Genomic DNA, 21,518 nt, shown 5'->3' with positions numbered 1-21,518 from the left:
AACAAACAGAACCTGTAATTTTATTCAAAATAAAAATGAATAAATAATCAGCTGAAAATTATTATTATTATTTTTTTAAATATTTAGTATTACGAAAAATGCACTGTTACTAGTAGTGTTGCTAATAATATTTAATTTATAAATCTAACATTAAAAATAAATATGGGGTGTACAAATTATAGTCTCATTTTCAATAAATTATTTAGTTATTCATTTATAAAACTCCATGTTTCATTGCTAGATGTATATAAGTTGAAGAATTATTTCTGATGGCTGGTTGTTGCCACCTATATGTTAAATAATGTAATTGTTGCTCACAACTTAAATTTTTGAGCGTCAAGTTAAATGCATATAACAGTTTTTCTATTCTTTACCATAAACATCAGTGGTTAAATCTAAACTATAAACTGTTATCAAAGTACTTCTGTGTTATTTGACTGTTTGTAAACTAAAGACTGAAACTCTTGATTTTTGCGTTTTTCAAACACAGATTTGAATGCAGCGATTCGAAGGATTAATAAACATATGCAAATTATCATCATTTATAATTTATGTTGCGTGGCCATTGAGATCCAGATCTTTTAATGATTAATCATGCAGCTTACACTGAATGCAATAATGCAGGGTAAACAAGTAGTGACAGAAAACACATTTAGAAACCCACCACATTCCGAATAACCTACCACAACTTCTTCCGCAATCATTATATTTTACAGGAAAGCCTAAATGCTTTCACACATGTGATTTGAACAATGCAAGAGGCGATCTCTCTGTAATAGTTACAAATTTAGTAAAGTAAAAAAAAAAAACATTGATAAATCCGTGTGTCACGTGTGTTCCGAACCGATCCAATACACCCCTACTTTTTTCTTTTTTTTTTGTTTAACAAAAAAGAAGCCACCTGGTAGAACATTGGAAACCTGTAACCCCTGATATTTAAAGCAAAAAAACAAAAAAACAATGTAAGTAAATGGCTACCAGTTTCCAACATTCTTTAGAAAATCCAAAAGAGACTCAAGAGGAGGTTAAGTACATGATGACAGAATATTTCTTTTTGGTTTAACTAGCCCTTTAAACTTCTCTTCATTGTCACAACACAAAAGCAGGTGAATAAAGCCTTACTACAATATGAAATAAAAATACATATTCATGACAGGTTTATAAACAAAGACTACTTTTATCTAATGAGTTTAATGGAAATTAATTGCTTTCTGGGGTAAACGTAACATTCTGTGACAAGGTTTCTTTTTAGTCAGTGGTATTGTTTCTTTCACAGGGCTCGAAATTAACCTTTCTGCTTGGTAGCACCGGTGCTCCTAACTTTAAAAATTTAGGCGCATCAGCCAAAATTTAGGCGCACCCACCAATTATGAGCACCGTTACTACAAGTTTTATACAAACATATTTATTGTATTTGAAATCAACACTAATCAAACTAACAAGCAAAAAAAAATATATATATATAAAAAAAAAAAATATATATATATATATATATATATATATATATATATATATATATATATATATATATATATAAATGCAAGCGTGAGGAAAATATGTCTCAACGAAATCCCGTTATTGCAAGAAAATAGATTTTTATAACAGAACTGAGTGAGCAAAAGATACAAGGAGCGCTCACCGGCCCTGCACACACTTAAATGAATCTGTTAACGGTATAACTGTGCTGTTCTCACAAGTGCTGTCTGATATTGCACTAATGCTTTTGACACATATTGTAGCTTATTATATGCATACATGTTAATAGCAATACCGGTTTATTTTTATGAGTAGCGTTATTAGTTTACTCAATGCAAGCCCGTTCGCGATGGTGTACGTGGTGTTCAATTTGACATATAGCTGCCCCTTGCATGGCAGACAGCATCTGGCGATTATATGAAGGATTAAACAGAAGCTCTCGTGCTAGATGTGGCAAACAGTTACCTAAACACCATCCCACAGACTTTTTATAGCGGACTTGAAGCCAATGGAAGTCTTCTAACGTTACTCTTGGAAAAGTGTAGATAGTGGATTAACATTTAGCACATGATCACTACTAAGATGTTTCAGTATTTATAACTTTAGATGCCATGGTTTCTAAAACAAAATCTGTCAGTGTTATCTTCATTCTCCTCTTCAGCGCTTTACAATTTTTCGCGGTAGCAGCTCTCTCTCTGTCATCCCAAGCCAGAAGCGATGACTGAGTGATTGACAGCTGATATTAAACAATCATTCGCGTTCAGTGCTAGAGCAGTGGGCCAATAAGAAGAGCGTGAAGGCGGGGCACGCATAACGGACTTGGATTTGTTTACTGCAGCAAGTTGACATGACAACTGTTTTAAACCATTCCCGAGCGCTGCGTTTCGCGTTGCAAGTGCAGAGATGCATTCTGCGTGAATGTCTCCCGAATCCGTGCATGTGGTGATAATTTTACAGTAAAAACTGGTCGCACATAACAATTTTAAGCACTCGCAGAAATGCTCCCAAATAAATTTTAAGGTCGCATAGATAAAATTTCGGGCGCATTTGCGACCAAAATGGTCGCAATTTCGAGCCCTGTTTCATCATACAATCTGATGTTTTATTCTTGCAACTTTTATAACAAAAATGAACATCACAAAGTATGATCTGTAATAACACATTTACTTTTTGATATTTCTGTATTTATTTTTAATTATTTAAGCTTTTCAATACTATTCTGAATGGGGAAATTCCCAAATTTGCATAGTGTATGAACCTTGCATTTGTTTAATTTTTGAGGCAATAATAGTTATAATTTCATTGCCCCTTCCGACGACTGCAAAAATACATGCAGTATAAGCAACACTTTAACTTCAGGCTTTCATACACTGATGGGAACATCCAAGAGTATACAATTACCAGGTAAACATGGACTCAAGACTGCAGGATCTCCTTTGAGTGACTGATCTAGTTCCTCCAGCAGAGAAACAGCACCCTGTAGGTTGCAGGCATTGAAGATGCTGGTGAAGAAGCCATGCTCTGCACGTCCGCAGTTGTGTTCTCCACGCTGACCAAACATCTGCAGCTCCAACTAGGAGAGGATGATGAAAAACAGAGAACATTTTAAATCATATTAACCTATATCTACATACATTCTAGCTTGTCTTTTGTAGATAGGGTGCATGTCTCACCAAAAACTGTCTGCTTGTTGAAGCCTCGGTTTCCAGACCCTTGACTGTACTGCTCAACATGTTCACCTGCGTGAGGAGCTGCACATGCTGAAGGATATACAGAACAGCCATTGAAAAAAAACATCAATTATATGTTTTACAATAATGTCTTCTAAGGTCCGGTTTTTATCTGGCAATCACACATATTTTCAGGCGATTTGGATTACTGTTTCCAGCAGGTATTACACATTCAAATCTTGTGACCACTTGATGGGAATGGGAATATGTTAAGACTATTTCTCCAGAGTCTATATTATTTCTGCAGGGCACTCAGTGTAAGGCACAAACACTTTTGAATGAACTCGTGTTACACAGCCTACAAAAGAGAGGAAAAGCAAATTAATGAAAATAATGATTTCAATTACAATTTTGATCACTGATGCTTTATCTGTCACCTTTTGGTCAGGTCGTTTTGACCTAAAAATAATATGTAAACTAAAAAAATATTGTGAAAAAGGCACAGTTTTTTTTCTTTTTTTTTTTTAAACATAAACATTGTTAGAAAACCAGATAACGGCAAAAAATCTAAATAATATTTTATGTAAATTTTTAACTACTGTTGTATACAGTGACGTGTTTTTTATTATTAATTAATAAAATAAATAAATATATATGTCAAGTATGAAATTATTTGTATCCCTGGCAATTTATTCAACGTTTATATTACATTTTTTTTTGTCAGACAAATGTCAGACATTGCTGTACTAAATGTCTAAAAGCACAAAGGCTAACTTAACTTACAAATTCAAGTTTTGAAACTTGCATGTTTATAAATTTATTAGTTTTTTTTTGTTCTCTATGGAATCTCTAACTCTATAGGCCTTTCTACTGACAGAATGCAAGTATAAAAGCAAGTTTTTGTGAGTTTTTTTCCCACAAGCAGTTTTTTTTCTATCAGACACTCAACCGAGCCGTTTAATTAATTTTTTATTGTATGTCTACAGTAAAAAACAAAAATTCAACCTAAATTAGCTTATTTTCAAAAAATGAATTTGTTAATTGCACTTTAAATTGAAAGACCTTAATAAAAGACATTTACTCTGTATAACATTTGGTTCTATTACACAGCTTCCTGTGTTAGCAAATGCTCACTGTATGATATTTATTTATTTTTTATTTTATTGTTTTAGTTCATGCTCTTTGGTCTTGTACAAAAATTCAGGATTTCTGGAAAAGAGTTCATGAACACATTTGCTTGGTTTTAGACTTCCATATTTCACTATGTCCTGGACTGTTTATACTAAGTGGTTGGACAGACAACAAAATAAAAGATAAAAAGATCAAATCCTGGGTCCAAACCAGTTTACTGATTGGCAGACAGATAATTCTTAAAAGCTGGAAATCAGAAGATACCCCTTCCCTTTAAGAATGGGCAGCAGAACTTACGTTAGCGGCCACATTTAAAAAAAAAAATGTTTTATAAGCAAATGGACAAGCTAAACCTATAGTATAAAAATGGTCCAAGTACTTAACCTGTTAGGAAATGGAACAGTAATAAATGTGTGAGAATTATACTGATTGTGACAGTGTAAATGTGATATGTTATTAACTGAACTTACCTATGCATTTTTTATTGTATTTTAATTTTACTTTTCTCTTCATTATATGAAGATGGAGTATTTAATGATAGCAAAGCCGGGACCTTAAAGTCTTAGTTAGGGATTAGTTTGGGTTGAGATTTTAATAAGGTAAAATGCTTATTCTTTACAGAGTTGTATTCTGTATTCTACTCTGAATTAATAAAATTGTTAATCACTAAATTGCCTAAATGAAAGCTCGACTCTTTCCAGACCTGCTGGATCTGCTGCTGTAGCTGTAGTCTCTGAGCTGCATTCAGGGTCATGGATGTTATGGGGCTGGAGGACCGCTGAGGGCAGGCTGGAGGTACAGACACTCCTTTACTCTCCAGCAGAGCTTTCCGTTTCCTCACAGCTGCCAGCTGCTCACGCACGGTCCGATAACGCTGCTTCAACACATCAGCTAATGGGTCCTCATATCTAAACACAGAAAACATCTCACCTGTAAATTCACTCCAATAACATAAGTTGATCATGCAGAAAATAATGTTAGGATGAACATACTGAATGTTCTCCAGAATGCCAGGCGGCTCCTGCAGGGGACTTTCCTCTTCCTCTTTTTCCTCCTCTTCTTCATGTCCTTCGTCGTCTTGACCTCCTAATTCATCCTGAAACTATAGGTGATGGAGATCAGGTTCAGCATTGAGAAAGAAACATACATGTGTAATGTAAGTAGGCCCTTTCGACTAGGTTTGTCACTTTTTGAAATGAATTAATCATAAGACTGTGTCAATTTGATCTAAATCACAATTATTTAAGATAACCATAATAACGGAGCAGTAATTGTGTTACATTTAAAACAAATAAGAATTATGTGCATAAGGATAAAAAAGGCCTCTTTTTACTGTTAACATTCATGTCATGTCATGTCAAAGATTCCTAGTGCTCGATATTGTGGAGAGATTTTCTGTGAAGACTGAACGAAGAGAAAATGGCTATAGAGAAAGGGAATGTGTAGTTACAGTGAAAAGCATTCTGGGTATTTAAGACAAGGGAACCTGGATCTTACTGATTTCTATTGATGTATTGAATCAAATATACACTAGTCAGTCAGTAATAACAGAGTATATACAGGAGTCAGAGACTGAAATTCAATGCCTTTTAAGACCTTTTTTAAGACTTTGCATACATTTTAACAACTCATCACCACTTTAGGTTTCAACCAGTAACATTGTCAACATTTTAACTTGCAGTATTCATTGTTAAATACTGATTGCAAAAAATGAATCCTAATCTAAAACTCTATTAAACTACACAGCATCCCAATATTCAAAGATTAAATTCAGGTTAATTTTAGCACACCGATTCAGAATTGAATACCTTGTAAAATAGCATTTAAGACCTTTTAATACTTTTTAAGGGCCTTACATTTCTCTAAATTGATTTATTAATTTTTGTAATAACTTTTAAGACTCTGCAGACACCCTGAATAAACTGTAAGTGCTCATACTGCAAATAAAGAAGAAAGTTATATACTGTATGGAAAAGTTTTCCTGTGGCAGCTTGTTGATACCCTGTTACTTGCAGATAAGCTTTTTAATAATTTGATTTAATTTGGCTTAGGATTCGATCTCTCTGTGTATGTGCTAGGCTTCTCTAGTTTCAATTCACTGTTGGAGACATTATTCTTTATATAATTTCAACTTCGCAGACACATATAAATCCATCTTATTCTGAGTGTTTGTAAAATGTACTTCAAAAGATATTACTATAAAACAATCTTCTTTATTTTTCCCTTTTTATTATTTTTTAATTAGTTTTTTTCTGTATAGTAATTGTTTAAGGTTCCCTGTTTGGGCTTTTAATAACTTTTCTTCATTGTCGTAGACCTCTTTTAGCATAGTTTTGAATACCTATTTCTATTTGTGTATTACAATTCTTTTATTAATTTATTTTTAACTGGCTTAATTTGAAAATTTCTTAACCTTAAATAAAGATTTGATAATTGTCTTTTTGGTTTGGAAATTTGTTTTATGTATTTGTATGTGTATGTGTATACGTATATTATTATTTTTTGTTATTATTTTTATTTGTTTTAGTATGTCTTTGTTATTTATTCTTTAGTTTTTTCCTTTTTATTGTCACTATTGTTGTTGTTGGCATTATTATTAATATTATTATTCAACAACCTGTATATTGGGTATTACTTGGGCCAAACGGAATCTGCGGACGTTTTTTTGCTATTTCTGCAGAGAATTTTGGTAAAAATCTGCGGATTTCTGCTGAATTATTTTGGTAGCATCATAACTAAAACCTTAATATATGTAATAAAAAATAATGTCGTTTTAACTTTTATTTAATGTTTAAAATGCAAATCCAAGTAGATTCACTTTATTTAGTAAACAAAGCAAGTCTCTCATCCACTAAAAGACAGAGAAAATATTACTGTACAAACTGCATTGTACATAAATCAGATGATCATTTTCACATTAGTCAATAATAATAATACATTTATTTATCACATAATAATAGTACTGTAATTCATTTAAAAATTGAATAAATATAGATTTAAACACATTTGCTCAAGTAAATAAACAGAATTAATGATGGGCTAAAAATCTGTGGAATTCTGCAGAAAATCTGCAAAATTCTGCACGCGCAGATTCCGTGTGGGCCTAGTTATTACATGTATAACTATGCACACTGCTATATGCTGATCATCTACGGCATGCTTTTCTGTGTCCGAATAATACAAAATAAAAGAAAAATTTGATGGAAAAAAACGATATTTTTTCTTTGGTAATTTGCATTAGTGTATATCATACACTCCTTTGTGCGTCTACAAACATGACTAAACACAACTCGCCATGACATAGATTTCCATTCTCTATTATCAAGTACAAGAACAGTCAAAGGTCTTTCTTTAAACATATTATATTATATTATATTATATTATATATAAAAACAAAGAAAAAAAAACAAGTAAATCAAAGCATTTACTACTTTTTAATTCATCTAAATTGTCCCATCTTGTGACATTCTGCTTTAAAATGCATTTTTTTAAGCCTGGATCCCTCAAATTAAGTCGATTTATTTCATATTTCAGAAATCATTATTAACTAGATTGTTTTAACAACTCTATGAATAAAATTATAAATAAATAATAATAAAAAAAATCTTACCGCATCAAAGAGTTCCTCCATCAAGTCATTGACTTCCTTTTCTGAATAACAAAGAAAAGAAGGAGATTAATATCAAAACTATCAAGATGACCGGCCTTTTTAATTCTCTTTAATGAACTCACTGGTGATGCGCACTGCCTTGTCATTCCTGTAGTCCTCCACATCAGGCTCATCAATGTCAGCCAGAAAATTGTACTCGGGGTCGTCTTCATCATCACCCTCCTCTGACAAGCGAATAAGATCGTTTTTGAGCACATTTGAGCACATGTACGTTCAGTATTTTGGTCTGTCCATACCTACCATCATTGTCCATATCTGAGATCATAAGGCCCTGCAGCCACTGTGTCCATTCTCTGTCCTCAGGGGCGGAGCCAAACTCATACATGTCAGGAGTGATGTCAGGAGCCCGTAGCTCCGCCTCCAGGCGACCCAGAGGGACGTCTCTCAGTGGACGCTTTGATCGCGTGCGGAAGGAAATCAAACTCTCTTCTCCACTTGCACCACCGAGACTCTAATGCCAAAAAGAGATTTACAAACTGAGTAATAGTTTATCACATCTACTACATGATATATTAAGGACTGACAATAAAGATACTTCGTTTGTTTATGTTACATAGAATGGTACCAGTAATTTTGAGACAATAAGATTAGGTTTAAAAACAATGATACATTTTTAGCAAGAATGTTGAGACAGTATAGCTTGGATGACGTTTTAAATAAATGATTCTTTTATTCAAGTTATTCTGAAGCAGAATCCTACAAATATGTTGAAAATAATTTATATAGCAGTAATGAAGTTAAAAAGATGCCGAATGAAGAGTTAAGTGTGGTATAAATAAATCATAAATACAAGTAATTTGATTTAATAATTTATCATTCTTGATCAATAGGTGGTGACATACAGTTGAAGTCAGAATTATTAGCCCCTCTTTGATTTTTTTTCTCTTTTTTTAAATATTTCCCAAATGATGTTTAACAGAGCAAGGAAATTTACAAAGCATGTCTGATAATATTTTTTATTCTGTGGAAGTCTTATTTGTTTTATTTAGACTAAAATAAATGCAGTTTTTTAATGTTTTAAACACCATTTTAAGGATAAATTTATTATCCCCTTTAGGCTAATTTTGTATCGTAAGTCTACAGAACAACCCATTGTTATACAATAACTTGTCTAATTACCCTAACCTGCCTAGTCAACCTAATTAACCTTGTTCAGCCTTTAAATGTCACTTTAAGCTGTATATAAGTGTCTTGAAAAATATCTAGTAAAATAATATTTACTGTCATCATGGCAAAGATAAAACAAATCAGTTATGAGTTGAGTTATTAAGAGATGAGTTATTAAAACTATTATGTTTAGAAATGTGATGAAAAAAATAATGTCTCCGCTAAACAGAAAACAGGGGAAAAAATAAAGAGGGGGCTAATAATTCTGACTTCAACTGTATAGACTATATGCAAAGAAATGACATGGTTTGGTGTAAATATATTTAAACTTAAGATGCAGAGATACAACCCCAAGTGTAGTTTGTTTTGCTGGCATGGACAAAACATTATCTGGATCTAATTTGATTAAAATAACAACAAAAGTCTATGATATATTTAAAAAAAAAATCAAAACGGGAGAGAAAGCTTGGCCAATTATAGCATACCTAGTATCAATGTGCTTTGCAAAACTCCTGCAATCTATCAAGACTTAACTTAGAAGTAAGGACAATAATAAAAAAGGGACCTTTAAAATTAGGAATAATATTTTAAAACACAACAACCTCAAAATCTTGAGTTTAGTAATAATACATCAATGCTAACACAGTATATTGCTCTAAATTTAATTAAACTACTTTAATTCCATGGCTTCATGTCAAGATTGTGTGAGGGTTGCAGGTTCAAATCACAATAACCAGCTCTCTCACCATCCTTGAAATGAGTCTGCCTCAACCCAACTTCCACCCTAAATGGTGTGTTGATGCTCATTTCCCAAAAGGGCTGAGTTATGAGAGAAAATAGAAGTCAACAGTTTCTTGTCTCTGCGTTGTTTTAGGTGACTACATCTCAACCCAAATGTTGACAATTGTAGAATGGGGATGGGTGAGTTGGACAGAGAACCAATTCATTAATGGTGTTGAAACTGCATTAACATAGGGAGATGGAGAGAACAGCTGGGTCAGCAGCCAAGGAGCTACTTCATTTACATTTAAAGGCAAGTTTAAGGCAACATCTAAAACAGTATAAAAGGTTTAAGCATGCTCGGGGTTCATTCTTACTCCGGTGAACCAAAGGTACTACCGTGTGAAAAAACTGCTGAATAAATATTATCATTGAGATTTCCACGTCGTCCTCATTTTTTCTTACACTTAATACTACAGCAGAGGTGAGTTCCTTGAACAAGGTACCGCCAACGGCTTCCCACTGCTCTAAATGTATGTTCTCTGCTGTGTGAGTGCACAATAGAAAAGATGCAGGGTACGGGGTTTTACATACTTGACCACATCCCGACTATCACTTTTTTGATCGATTTTTAAGATCAATGTTCAGGAAAATGATAAAATTCAAGATTGCGGAATAGCAAGAAAAACAAAATTACAATACAATACAAAAAGAACAATGGTTTGATAATGTGTTTGTAATGATATCTGTGTGACTTAATGTGCAAAGAATTATGGGTTCTATTGATCATTCTTTAGTTTAGCTATCATATTAATGAACTTTAATGAGCTGTACCTGATATGAGTCCATGCAGTCAGTTCCAAAGGCCAGCTCTTCATCCACAGCATGGAGTTTCTCTAAGAAACTGCACTCTGGTGGAGCCCTGGAGGTGTCCGGTGGCGGCGGGGGCCCCATTGGTGTGGCAGCCACTGTCAGGTGTCTGGATCGGCAAAGGTTCTGTAAATATTGATAAAATATGGCTTTTACTACAGTACTGCTTCAGCAGCTTTTTGTTAGATGGTTACTTTTTTATGCCAGTCAACGTTTTAGAAAATACACAGAAAAACATTTTATAATTTCTTGATGGTAATAAGTAGTTCTAACATTTCTTTAGTAATGACGAGAGAGAAAAAAACAGGAAAAAAATGAATAAAGAGAAAAATAGTGCAGTTTGATCACGTGTGCTTTTCTTGTTTGATTGTTTTTATTATACATAATTATTATATTTATATGATTATATTTTATAATGACTGGAAATCTGGCTCAGCAAATCATAATCAATAAATGGAACAGCCAATTTTATAAAAGAAATTTAGAAAATATATATTTTTACAGTGATAATATGTTTTTTATTTCTTCTCATCTCATTAATAATAAGCAATGCATTTGTTTCACTGATTAAAACAACATAAACATTTAAGCTTTAAATCAACATATTAACATTAATTGTGAAAAGACACGGCATTAAAACTAGAGTAACAGTAGCTGAAAATTCTGATTTGCCATCACTGCAATACACTGAAATATATTAAAACAGAAAACAGTTGTTTTTGAATGTGTCGCATTATTTTACAATATAACAGACTTTAATTACACAGATATTTTTCATAAATATTTCAGACACAAAACCTATGAATGATAATGGACATCAACAGTACTTTCTAGCAATAGCATTTCCATCTGCAAAGGTCTTACCAGTCTGGATCTACTGGCTCCATCCTCAGATTCAGAGTGTGATCTTTGTACTCGACTCACCCGTGGAGAAGATGAGGAGTTTTCCAAGTCACTTTCCAGAAGAGTCTATAAAGCACACACACATAACAAACTCTATAAATCCAGAGAGCAGAAAGTATCAAATAAAAGAAAAGTTATTCTCTCCAACCTCCTCAGCTGTCTCATCCTCCTCCTCTTCATCAGGCCGATACTCTTCATCAGAAGAGTCCTCCTCTTCTAATGGAATATCCACAAACTGGGGCCCCTTCTGTAAGTGCACACACCATTATTTATTTACCTTTAATTCACAGCCTGCTCCCAGTCTCATGCATGTTTTCTTGCAAATGTACTCTGCTGATCACCTTTGCTTCTGTTGGCTTCTTAATTGGTGAAATATTCCAAGTGGGAATGACCTATAAAAGCAAACAAAAATACTCCATTGCGTTTATTAATTGCTAAAGCATTTTACAGGGAGACAACCCTCTTAATGCAATCAAACGGTATTATTTCAACATACTAAATCCATTTGGACCTGAAGATTTAAAAATATGCATACAAGTAAATAACAGCCATAACCTAAACATTTACATTATTAAAAAGTTTTCTACGTTATACGTAATGTAAGGCAGGTTTATTTATATAGCACATTTCATATACAGTAGTAATTCAAATTGCTTTACATAAACAAAAATTAAAAAGATATGAAATATATCTATAAAAAATAATAACAATAAAGAATAAAAATTATTTAAAATAGACTAAATTATAGTTTTAAAACAAGTTTTAAAAGAATGAAAAAAAAGAAAGACACAAACAGCTTTATTTTAACGATCTAGGCACAAAGTCTAAAGCGCATGGTGCAAAACTATTAAGGGCATGTCCGAATCCACTTCTTTTTCTATTTTAGAGATGGAAAATTCTGATTTGCGTGAAAGCACATGGTCTAACAGGGTTGTGCTTATTCTCTTAATAAGTTAAGTGTGTTTGAGCATAACATCTCATCTCCCATTCCCTTTAAGAGTCAGTTGCATCGCGCCATGATGTATTTGCTTTTTACATGGCGGATTTCATAAGTGGAAAAACTAAACGCTTCACTACTGAGAAAACAGTTAAACAGACCATCTGAAGCGCGAGGAGAAAGAATGAGCCTTCTCCATTTGGCCTCTTTACTTCCTCTTTACTTTACTCCTTTACTTTTGTAGATAAGGAAATGTTGTTGTACGCACTACATTGAAGACATCTACTAATCTACATATTAAATTTTGTTTGTTAAGTGCAAAGAATTGTTTCAAAATTCAGTTCTAATTTCCAGCAAACAAATAAATGAACAATAATAACAAAGTGTGGTCAAAAAAAATATCCAAACACACTTTCTATTTTTGTGCCCCTATTTGGTCCTAAACCTAACAGTCGGACAAATCTAACGCTAAACTTGTTTTTATTAAAACAAATATAAATATGCATATAATAAATAATAATAACAACATTATACAAAAGCAAACGGTCATGAATAAACTAAAAAAAGTGCCATCCAAGATACAGAAAGCATGAAGGCAGTGGTTTTTATATTTATGTAGAAAATAATATTTTTTGTAACAATTTAATCCTTTGATTTTTTGTGTGTGTATTAAGCAATGTGTAAGTGTTTGGATGCATAGACGCACAACTAATGCGTTCTGTACTGGAATTTAGACCTGCATTCAGTTGGTCAACAGCGAGGTCAAATTCAGTTCCAACATTGCGCCAACAATTAACACACCTTCTTTCTAGACTGGCACACCCATGAGTCCACAAAATGGCACAAATGGATTTGCTGGAAGTAAATAAATGGAGAAGTATACATATATGTTCAGTTCAGGATTTGCTATTTAAAAATGGCACAAAATGCAAAATGTGAAAATTAGGATTGCTCTTGTCTGAAAAAACCAACAAATTGCAAAAAAACACTGCATTTAGTATTTTTTAAATTAATTTATAATTGAGAAAACGGAAGTTTCAACTTGCACAGGTAACACACCAGTACTAAGATGCTATAGTTTTGTAATATATATATTTTATTTTTGTATCATATGTTTGTATATACATATATATATATATATATATATATATATATATATATATATATATATATGTATATATATATATGTATATATATGTATATATACATATATATACAGTTTTGTGTATATATATGTTTTGTAATATATATATTTTATTTTTGTATCATATGTTTGTATATACATATATATATATATATATATATATATATATATATATATATATATATATATATATATATATATATATGGTCAATTCCATGAAAATGTCAACCTTATCATGAAAAAATAAACTTTTGACCAAAATAACAAAACCTATTTAAATTTGCTCATTAAGGTCTATATTTTATTGTAATGATGTGCTCTTGTTGAATTTTTAAGGAAATTGGTTTGTTTATCCATGAAATATGAGGATTGTGCCAATGGTAAATTTCATTATAATCCAACCACATTTCGTGCTTTAGAAAAAGGGATTAAAGACGCACCTTTTCCATGCTTTATGTTAACAGTAATCATTCTGCAGAAGGATTGGAGTCTGTAGTATAAATAATTACCCTTACTTTTTCATAACATTACTGCCCTTTTGATTTATGAGCTACATATTTAAGACATCAGGCAGCTTCGGTCACATGTCACGTCCGTAACGATTTAATAAAAAAGTTTATATTGTGGAATAAATATTATAACAAATAAAATGAAACTTTGTATACAAAGCCAAAATATGTCCATACTAATTATGATCGCCAACTCATCTCAGGTCTTTGCTTTAAACAACTACAATTTTGCGTTACGGACGTGACCATTTTTGAACTCCTTATTAATATAAGCCAATGACTAGCGCATATTTGTTCATTATGATGCTGCATTACAATTACTGACTTACATTACATAACATCCATATGTTATATCAAGAACTGAACATTTCAGTTAGCTATAAACCATTTTAGTAACATTTAAAAAATAAATGTTTAATAAAGAGAACAACATTTTACATGCCATAATCTTGGCGCATAATCTTGGTGTTTTGGCGATGCAGCACCTTGTGTTGAAGCACTTCTTGTTTCTTTTGTAGATAGGGTAACTGACCGTCAAATAATAGATCAAATAGTTAAGATACAATTTATGCCAAACTAGGAATGCTGATTTCGATTCATGTTGCCAACCAACAACCGCTCGTTAAGCGATATTAACCGTTAACAGATTAATATCAAAATATTATTTAATAAAAAAAAATTGACGTGCCTATTTTGTCTGACACATTAAATATTGCATTTTAAAATACTGATTTAGGTTATTTTAACATGCAAACAGCATACAGAAGGAGCATCTTCACGCACCTGCAGTGTTTTTTTAGCAGCACAGAATAACTGAATAAACTAACAAAAATAATAAAATAAATCCTGCTCTAAACCTTTTTACTTAAATGACAAATTAAGATTACAAAACGAAAACATTGACTGAATGCTTTTTAAGAATCGGCATAGACTGTTTGTCCAATCGTGTTTTTTTTTCTTCCGTCAATAAAAAAATATTAGGCTAGATCAAATAGATTGCTTTACGGAAAAAATGCATTCAATTAATGCTCCGCTGTTATAATATTACAAAACCTGTCAACATTTTTAATAGAGGTCATTAGTTTAAAGATTATGTCTTAATTATGATTTATTAGCCTATTTCCTCTGTCTTACTTGCGGTTCATGTGCGCGGGCGCGCTGAGTATAGTGAAACATAATGACAATGAACCATAAGGCTTTGAACCTATACTTTTTGTTAAATATAGGCTAAGGATATAACAATTTTGTTATTTACATGTGATACTGTTTTAATTTGCATACATGTTTTATAAGCTGTAAAATGAAAGTTATCCTAAAATATTTGGCTTTGTTTGATTTGTAGATTAGGCTATGTAGGCTATTTAAAAATGTATATAAGAACTAATAATAACTGTTATTTTCCAATGGAAAAAAATTGGTTTGTTGGTTAGTCTGCACTAAATCATCAATATACCTAGTTGAGTTTATGACGCGGCTCCAGGCTGCACAGACGACCAGCATCAGCGCTGGTTCGTCAACTCCTGTGTCAACTCCTGTGTCAAACTGTGGCCAGAATATCCTACTTTCATTTAGCTTCTTTGGCAAAATACATCTGTAAGCACGTGTTTGCACGTGTTACTGTTCTGCGAGTTAACAAATATGTGTTGCTCATAGAGGCCGATCACAACGAACGCGCTTTTTCATTCCAGAGACGTGAGGCGCTCCGCAATGCATTTTAAATTGACAAGAAAAAAAGGAGCACGGTGCTCTTTGGTATGTCACTTTTGGTAACAACTGAATCAGCTGGTCTATTGTGCGCTAATGTTGCTGTCAATGTTGTCATAATTTAATTTTTAAAATAATATTATGAAATTCAAGATTTGTAAAGTCATACAACTTTGGATGACTTAAAAGAGCGACCACAAGTCTCTACTACGTTATTAAAAAGTTCGCCGTATCTTGACAACACACTTTGTCACCTCAAAGGAAACCCCGCCTCATCTTTCATTTGATTGAAGAATGAAAGACGCCACTGAGGTAACATGCTTTTCCTCTGGAGCTCACAAAGCGGGCAATGGCAAAACGCGAGGCGCGCATGCAGGGCGCAAAATCAATAACCTCCATGCATTTGGTCTTTTCCCATTGCTCAAAATGCGCACGCCGTGGGTCAGGCTGCAGGCACTTGCACAGGCCACAGCGGAGTTTTCATTTCATGCAAAGCATAAATATGTTTTTTTATTTTATTAATTAATAACTATTTATAAAGATAAATTATCATAGCGACACAATTAATTTTCCAAGCCCTTTATCCAAAATCTAAGCACTTTCAAAGCTGGAAAATAGGCTATAGCCTACATTAAAATGAAAACATTTTCAAAGATTTCAAGCACCCGGCAAATGTGCTTGAGTGCTTATTAAAATTATTTTACAGGCGGCAAAATAAGAATAAAATCTTGATATTGATCTAAGCTTTAACTATATTATAGGAGCATTTAATTTGTTAGTAAATCGATAGCACCTGCAGCTGTAAGGTCATTCAATATTTTACACAATCGGTTATAAACTATAGCCTAAAAATATAAACATTATAGTCATCCATCGTACATGCCTGCAATTAATGGCTATTTTTCACAAAACCTTTCATAATAAAGTTTTCTCTCTCATCCTGTTCCTCTGTTTAAATTTTTTCAACCTGTCCTGAAGTGACTGCCGACGAGAAAAAGAAAGCAAGCGCGAGTGGACAAATTAAGCTATTTATTCAATCGACTAACACATTAACTAGAATAAACTAAAATAAACTTTGTCAAATATAATATTGCCATAACTGTGACACAACTAGATTTTGAATATTCTCCACGTAGACGCGGTCTTGCGCACTAACAGTCGGGCAATGGTTCAATTCAAGTTTGTCTGGAAAGGAGCCCGATAAACATAGGCCTATTATAGCTGATTATGTTTATTATCAATTCTATATTATTCAGAGGATAAAAGCACCATGTTAGCATGCACCACTGTTTACGAATTGAGTTTTGAACATTCGAACGTGCGTTAACCTTTAACAACACACATGCCATAATACTAATTAAATATAACAAGGTGATATCTATTAAAGTTTGATTAATTGTGCAACCTTACCATTCAGATGTCTCAGAGGTTAAAGTTTATTGGTTTACACACCCAACAGATATCCACAAATAGGTCTTTTGTCAAGTTTTGAAAGCATTTATCTGATTTTCATAATGTGTCAACTGTCAATTTCAGAGCAGTCACGTCCGTAACGAAGACAAGTCACGTCCGTAACGATAGTTTTCCCTCATTAATGCAAAAATGAAAAACTAAATAAAATGAATTATAAATGTCCCATGCAGAGCCAACCCTTATCCTTTTGACTGTTATAAATATTTTTGGCTTCTGCATTTTTATTCACAGAATTTTAACCAAGTATGTCAACTCACAAAACTCATGTCTTTTTTTTGTCACGTCCGTAACGCATTCATTTTGCCGTCATTTTAAATATAAAACGCCTGCATAGACTGATATTTTTTGATACCTAAACTCCATGGTTAAGGGGTAATAAAAATATAAACAGATATTTCAATATTCTGTTAACATATACATTCTCCGAGTATATACATTTAATTTTTTTTCTGCAAATGTCACGTCCATAACGCTGGAATCAGCCATATATATATATGTATATATATATATATATATACATACCCATGTATATATGTATATACATACATACACATACATATATACATAAGTTTTGACAATTGATCATTTGACAAAAATACAATTACATTTTTTTCTATTATAAAAATAGATCAAACCAGATGCATAATGAGGTTTAAAAGTTAAAACAATGATAAATATGTGATAAATAGTGTACTGCACATGGCTCTTGTACAATCAAAGCAACTTACAACTCCTTTTTCCACAACCTCTTTCAGTTTAGAGCGAGTCATCTTGGGTTCCTAACAGACAGACGAAGAGTTTTTAGACTTTTTAGAGAGAAGAGTTTAAACAGCTTTCAATCTCTTTCTAGCCGAGCAGATGATGATTAGAGATACTCACAAACACAGGAATGGGTTCAGTTTCACTGATAGCAGCTTTCATCATTGCCACGACGTGCTCATTGGTAATCACTTCCTGCAGAGTGACAGTGAAGATGTTGAGCTACATGTTGAATACGGAGTCAAACACATCATTATGATGACTGGTGTTTCCAACATTTTCAGGTCACACTCACATGAATAATGCTTCGAACATTTGCAGAAGTTAAGTTATGTTGTCTGGATTTATTCTCCAGTTCTCGGTCCAGCTCTCGGTCAATCTCCACCTCCGGCTGGATTTCATCTTCCACTTCATTCTGCTGAGCTTCTACTTCATTGATGGCGTCTTTTTTCCTTCTCAAGCCTTTCCTTCGCCCCATCCCACGGGTTCCAGCTTGTTCCTTATCTGAGAGAGAGAGAAACACAGCTGCTTTTTCTACACATTTCTAGCTAGACTGATATTGTTTTATCTTTATTAGAATAGCAGAGAGAGGGCTTTAGATTTTATGTAACTCTACTAATTAATTTTAATGAAATAATACAATTAAAGACATAGATTACCCCAAAAATAAATAATTTATCCCAAAAGAAAAACATATTCACTATTTATTCTATTTATTTATGTTTCCATCCACTTATTTTTATGCGCATTTTGCATACGCGCATAAAAGAACGGTTGATGGAAACATCATGATGCACATAAATTTTGAAAATGTGCATAAAATATGTATGCACATAACTGAGTAGGATAAACTTTTTATCCGGTAAAAAAAGAAACGCATAAACTATGATGGAAACACTTTTACCGCACAAATTTCAGTATGTGCATTAAAAAAGGTCATGTGACTTTGTTATAAGAGATCATGTAATGATGAAAATGTGTGTAAATGGACAAACCAGCAGGCTGAGCACCCTGTAAAACATCTGAAATGTTGTTTAGGTCATTTAAAAACACCTCATCGTTTAACTATTAGTGTTATTCTATTATAAATGACCTCCAGAATCAAGAGAGTCTGTGCTCTGCATCTGACCCCTTCAATTGCCACCGCACATTCACTGCGTGTCAAGATTGCCTTCTGAGGTGCAAGTCCTTTATTAGATGAAAAAAATAAAAGATTGACGCGGCTTCTCTTACTGCAGCAAATTCAGTTTTTACAGTCGATATTTGGCGCCAGTTAATCAGGAAGTGAATGGAATGGAAACGCTGCTTAATTTGCATGTTTTTTTATGCGATAATCCAGTTTTGTGCATACAGTTCATCCGCACTTTTGGATGGAAACAAAGCTAGTGACTTCCATGGTAGAAAAATAAATACGATGAAAGTCAAGGATTAGCAGTTTACAACATTTTTCAAGATAGCTACTTTTGAGATCAACAACAACAACAACAAAAAAAAAGAAAGTCCAACAGGTTTGTGACAATGGTGATTAAATTATGATAGAATTTGTGTGACCTATTAATTAAAGTATAAATAAATTTTTTTATTTAAATATCAAAAATGAATATATAAGTACATTTAATAAAACAATATTTTGCGTGGGTTTCCTCTGGCTGCTCCGGTTACGCCCATAGTCCAAAGACATGCAGAGCTGGTGATTTGATTAAACTAAATTGGCCATAGTGTATGAGTGTGTGTGCGTGTGTGAATGTGAGAGTGTTTAAGTGTTTCCCAGTACTGGGGTGCAGCTGGAAGGCCATCCGCTACATAAAAACATATGCTGGAATAGTTGATGGTTTATTCACTGTTGTGACCTCTAAAATGGAGACTAAACAAAAAAATATTTTAATAAACCCATTTGAAGCTGCACTGAACTTGCAAATTGGAGGTTCAAACCACTGAGTAACCATAGAAGTCCACTATACAGAGAAAAATACAGCACGTTTTCCTCAAAGAAAGAAAGAAACATTGGAAAACAATGGGATGAGTAAATATGATGAGGCCTTTTCAAATTGTGTCTCCCAAAACTCCAGTGCAGTCATTAACTAACTGAGAATTAATTTGTGGCTCAAATATTAAATTCATGTCATCAATGTATTCCCTAAGCATACATTTCACATCACTTAAACATTTTACACTAGAATATACTCTTAGGTTGTTTTCTTTCTTTGTTCTAGTACATTCATTCATTTATTTATTTTCCTTTGGCTTAGTCCTGTTAATCAACAGGGGTCATCAAAGCAGAATGAACATAATAATCCTAATGCCAAATATCAAACATGCACTGCAAAATACATCTATCTTTCTTACTCAAGAGTTTTAGTTTTATTGTTTCTAGTCAAAATATATTTAAAAAAAACTTTGTTTTGTTTTAAGAAATAAAATGTCAAGATTAAGTCAGTTTTTCCTTAAAATAAGCAAATTAATCAACCAACAGCGTAAGCAAACTAATCTTGCTTCAAGGCAATGCAAGATTAAATTTTAAAGAAAATAATTTTTGCAGTGTGTATTGACCAGGGCTGCATTTGTCACCCACTGTTTCCAAAATCGACTAAGGCTTGCTACGGTTTTGCTGGAAGCACACGCCTGGTCAGTATAACAATGATTACAATATCACTATGAGGACAGTACACTGACTCACCAAATGTGATGATCAAGTTGTTCTCAGCATCATCTTCTGATGTTTGTGTACATGCAGCATGTTGCTCTTGACCTAACAGCATTCCCACAAATGTCTCAGATTATGAAGAAAGACACATGTTATATTGTAATATCTCACGTATTACCCAAAGTACAGATCTTACTGGTGCTGTCAGACTGAGGGCTGGAGGCTCTGATGGAGCTGAAGTTTGATCCTGCAGGCTCTGTAACGTTAACATCTCTGCTCTCAGAAATGTCCTCGGGTTCTTCTGCTCTCGCTACTTTACACTGAGAAAGCCCAGGTTTTCTGTTATTCAGTCTCCGTTTGCGAGTTTGGTCCATCTCAGGCTTCCATATTTAAACCTTTTAGGGGAAGGTATGATGTATAAAGAGTGAACCATTATACTCATGTACACCCGAACACTTCATACGTCCTATACGTCTTCAGTTATGTTTATTTATCAACCCCTTTTCGTCAGAAAGAAACCTGTATTTATTTTTCCTGCATTTAACGCATTTAATTACCATGCAAGTTTGGCTTTTAACCGACAGCAGCTTTTTACACTGAAGCAGCAACGTTAACATTAGTTATGTCTGTTACAGTAGCGTTAACGTTACCTTCATAATTTCTGTCATATCAGCAGAACGTCCCGGTTGTCATGTTTATTCGCACTCTGAGGTAGACATTAATTAATCATTTTAATATTTTATACACACCCGCCAACACACGGTACAAAAGTGCTGCGGTGACGAGATACACAACAAAAGC

At 33.2% G+C, this 21,518-nt stretch overlaps 1 protein-coding gene across 1 annotated transcript in view; it reads right to left on the bottom strand.

Moving 5' to 3' along the window:
* Window positions 1–21,518, bottom strand: part of gon4la (gon-4 like a) — a 39,004-nt gene extending 17,486 nt beyond the window's left edge. Inside the window, 17 exon segments of the mRNA XM_087295817.1 lie at window positions 2,878–3,049; window positions 3,150–3,236; window positions 4,981–5,185; window positions 5,270–5,379; window positions 7,888–7,928; window positions 8,010–8,111; window positions 8,188–8,398; window positions 10,609–10,770; window positions 11,509–11,613; window positions 11,696–11,794; window positions 11,889–11,939; window positions 18,043–18,093; window positions 18,194–18,268; window positions 18,369–18,577; window positions 20,751–20,822; window positions 20,914–21,112; window positions 21,368–21,518. Coding sequence (XP_087151943.1) covers window positions 2,878–3,049; window positions 3,150–3,236; window positions 4,981–5,185; window positions 5,270–5,379; window positions 7,888–7,928; window positions 8,010–8,111; window positions 8,188–8,398; window positions 10,609–10,770; window positions 11,509–11,613; window positions 11,696–11,794; window positions 11,889–11,939; window positions 18,043–18,093; window positions 18,194–18,268; window positions 18,369–18,577; window positions 20,751–20,822; window positions 20,914–21,091 — 1,930 coding nt within the window. The 5' untranslated portion in view covers window positions 21,092–21,112; window positions 21,368–21,518.

This window comes from Danio rerio, chromosome 19, assembly GCF_052040795.2.
Source record: "Danio rerio strain M-AB ecotype USA chromosome 19, GRCz13ab, whole genome shotgun sequence".
Taxonomy (NCBI): Eukaryota; Metazoa; Chordata; class Actinopteri; order Cypriniformes; family Danionidae; genus Danio; species Danio rerio.
Note: the sequence above shows the minus strand (reverse complement) of the source record. Positions and strands in the feature narration are given on the sequence as shown.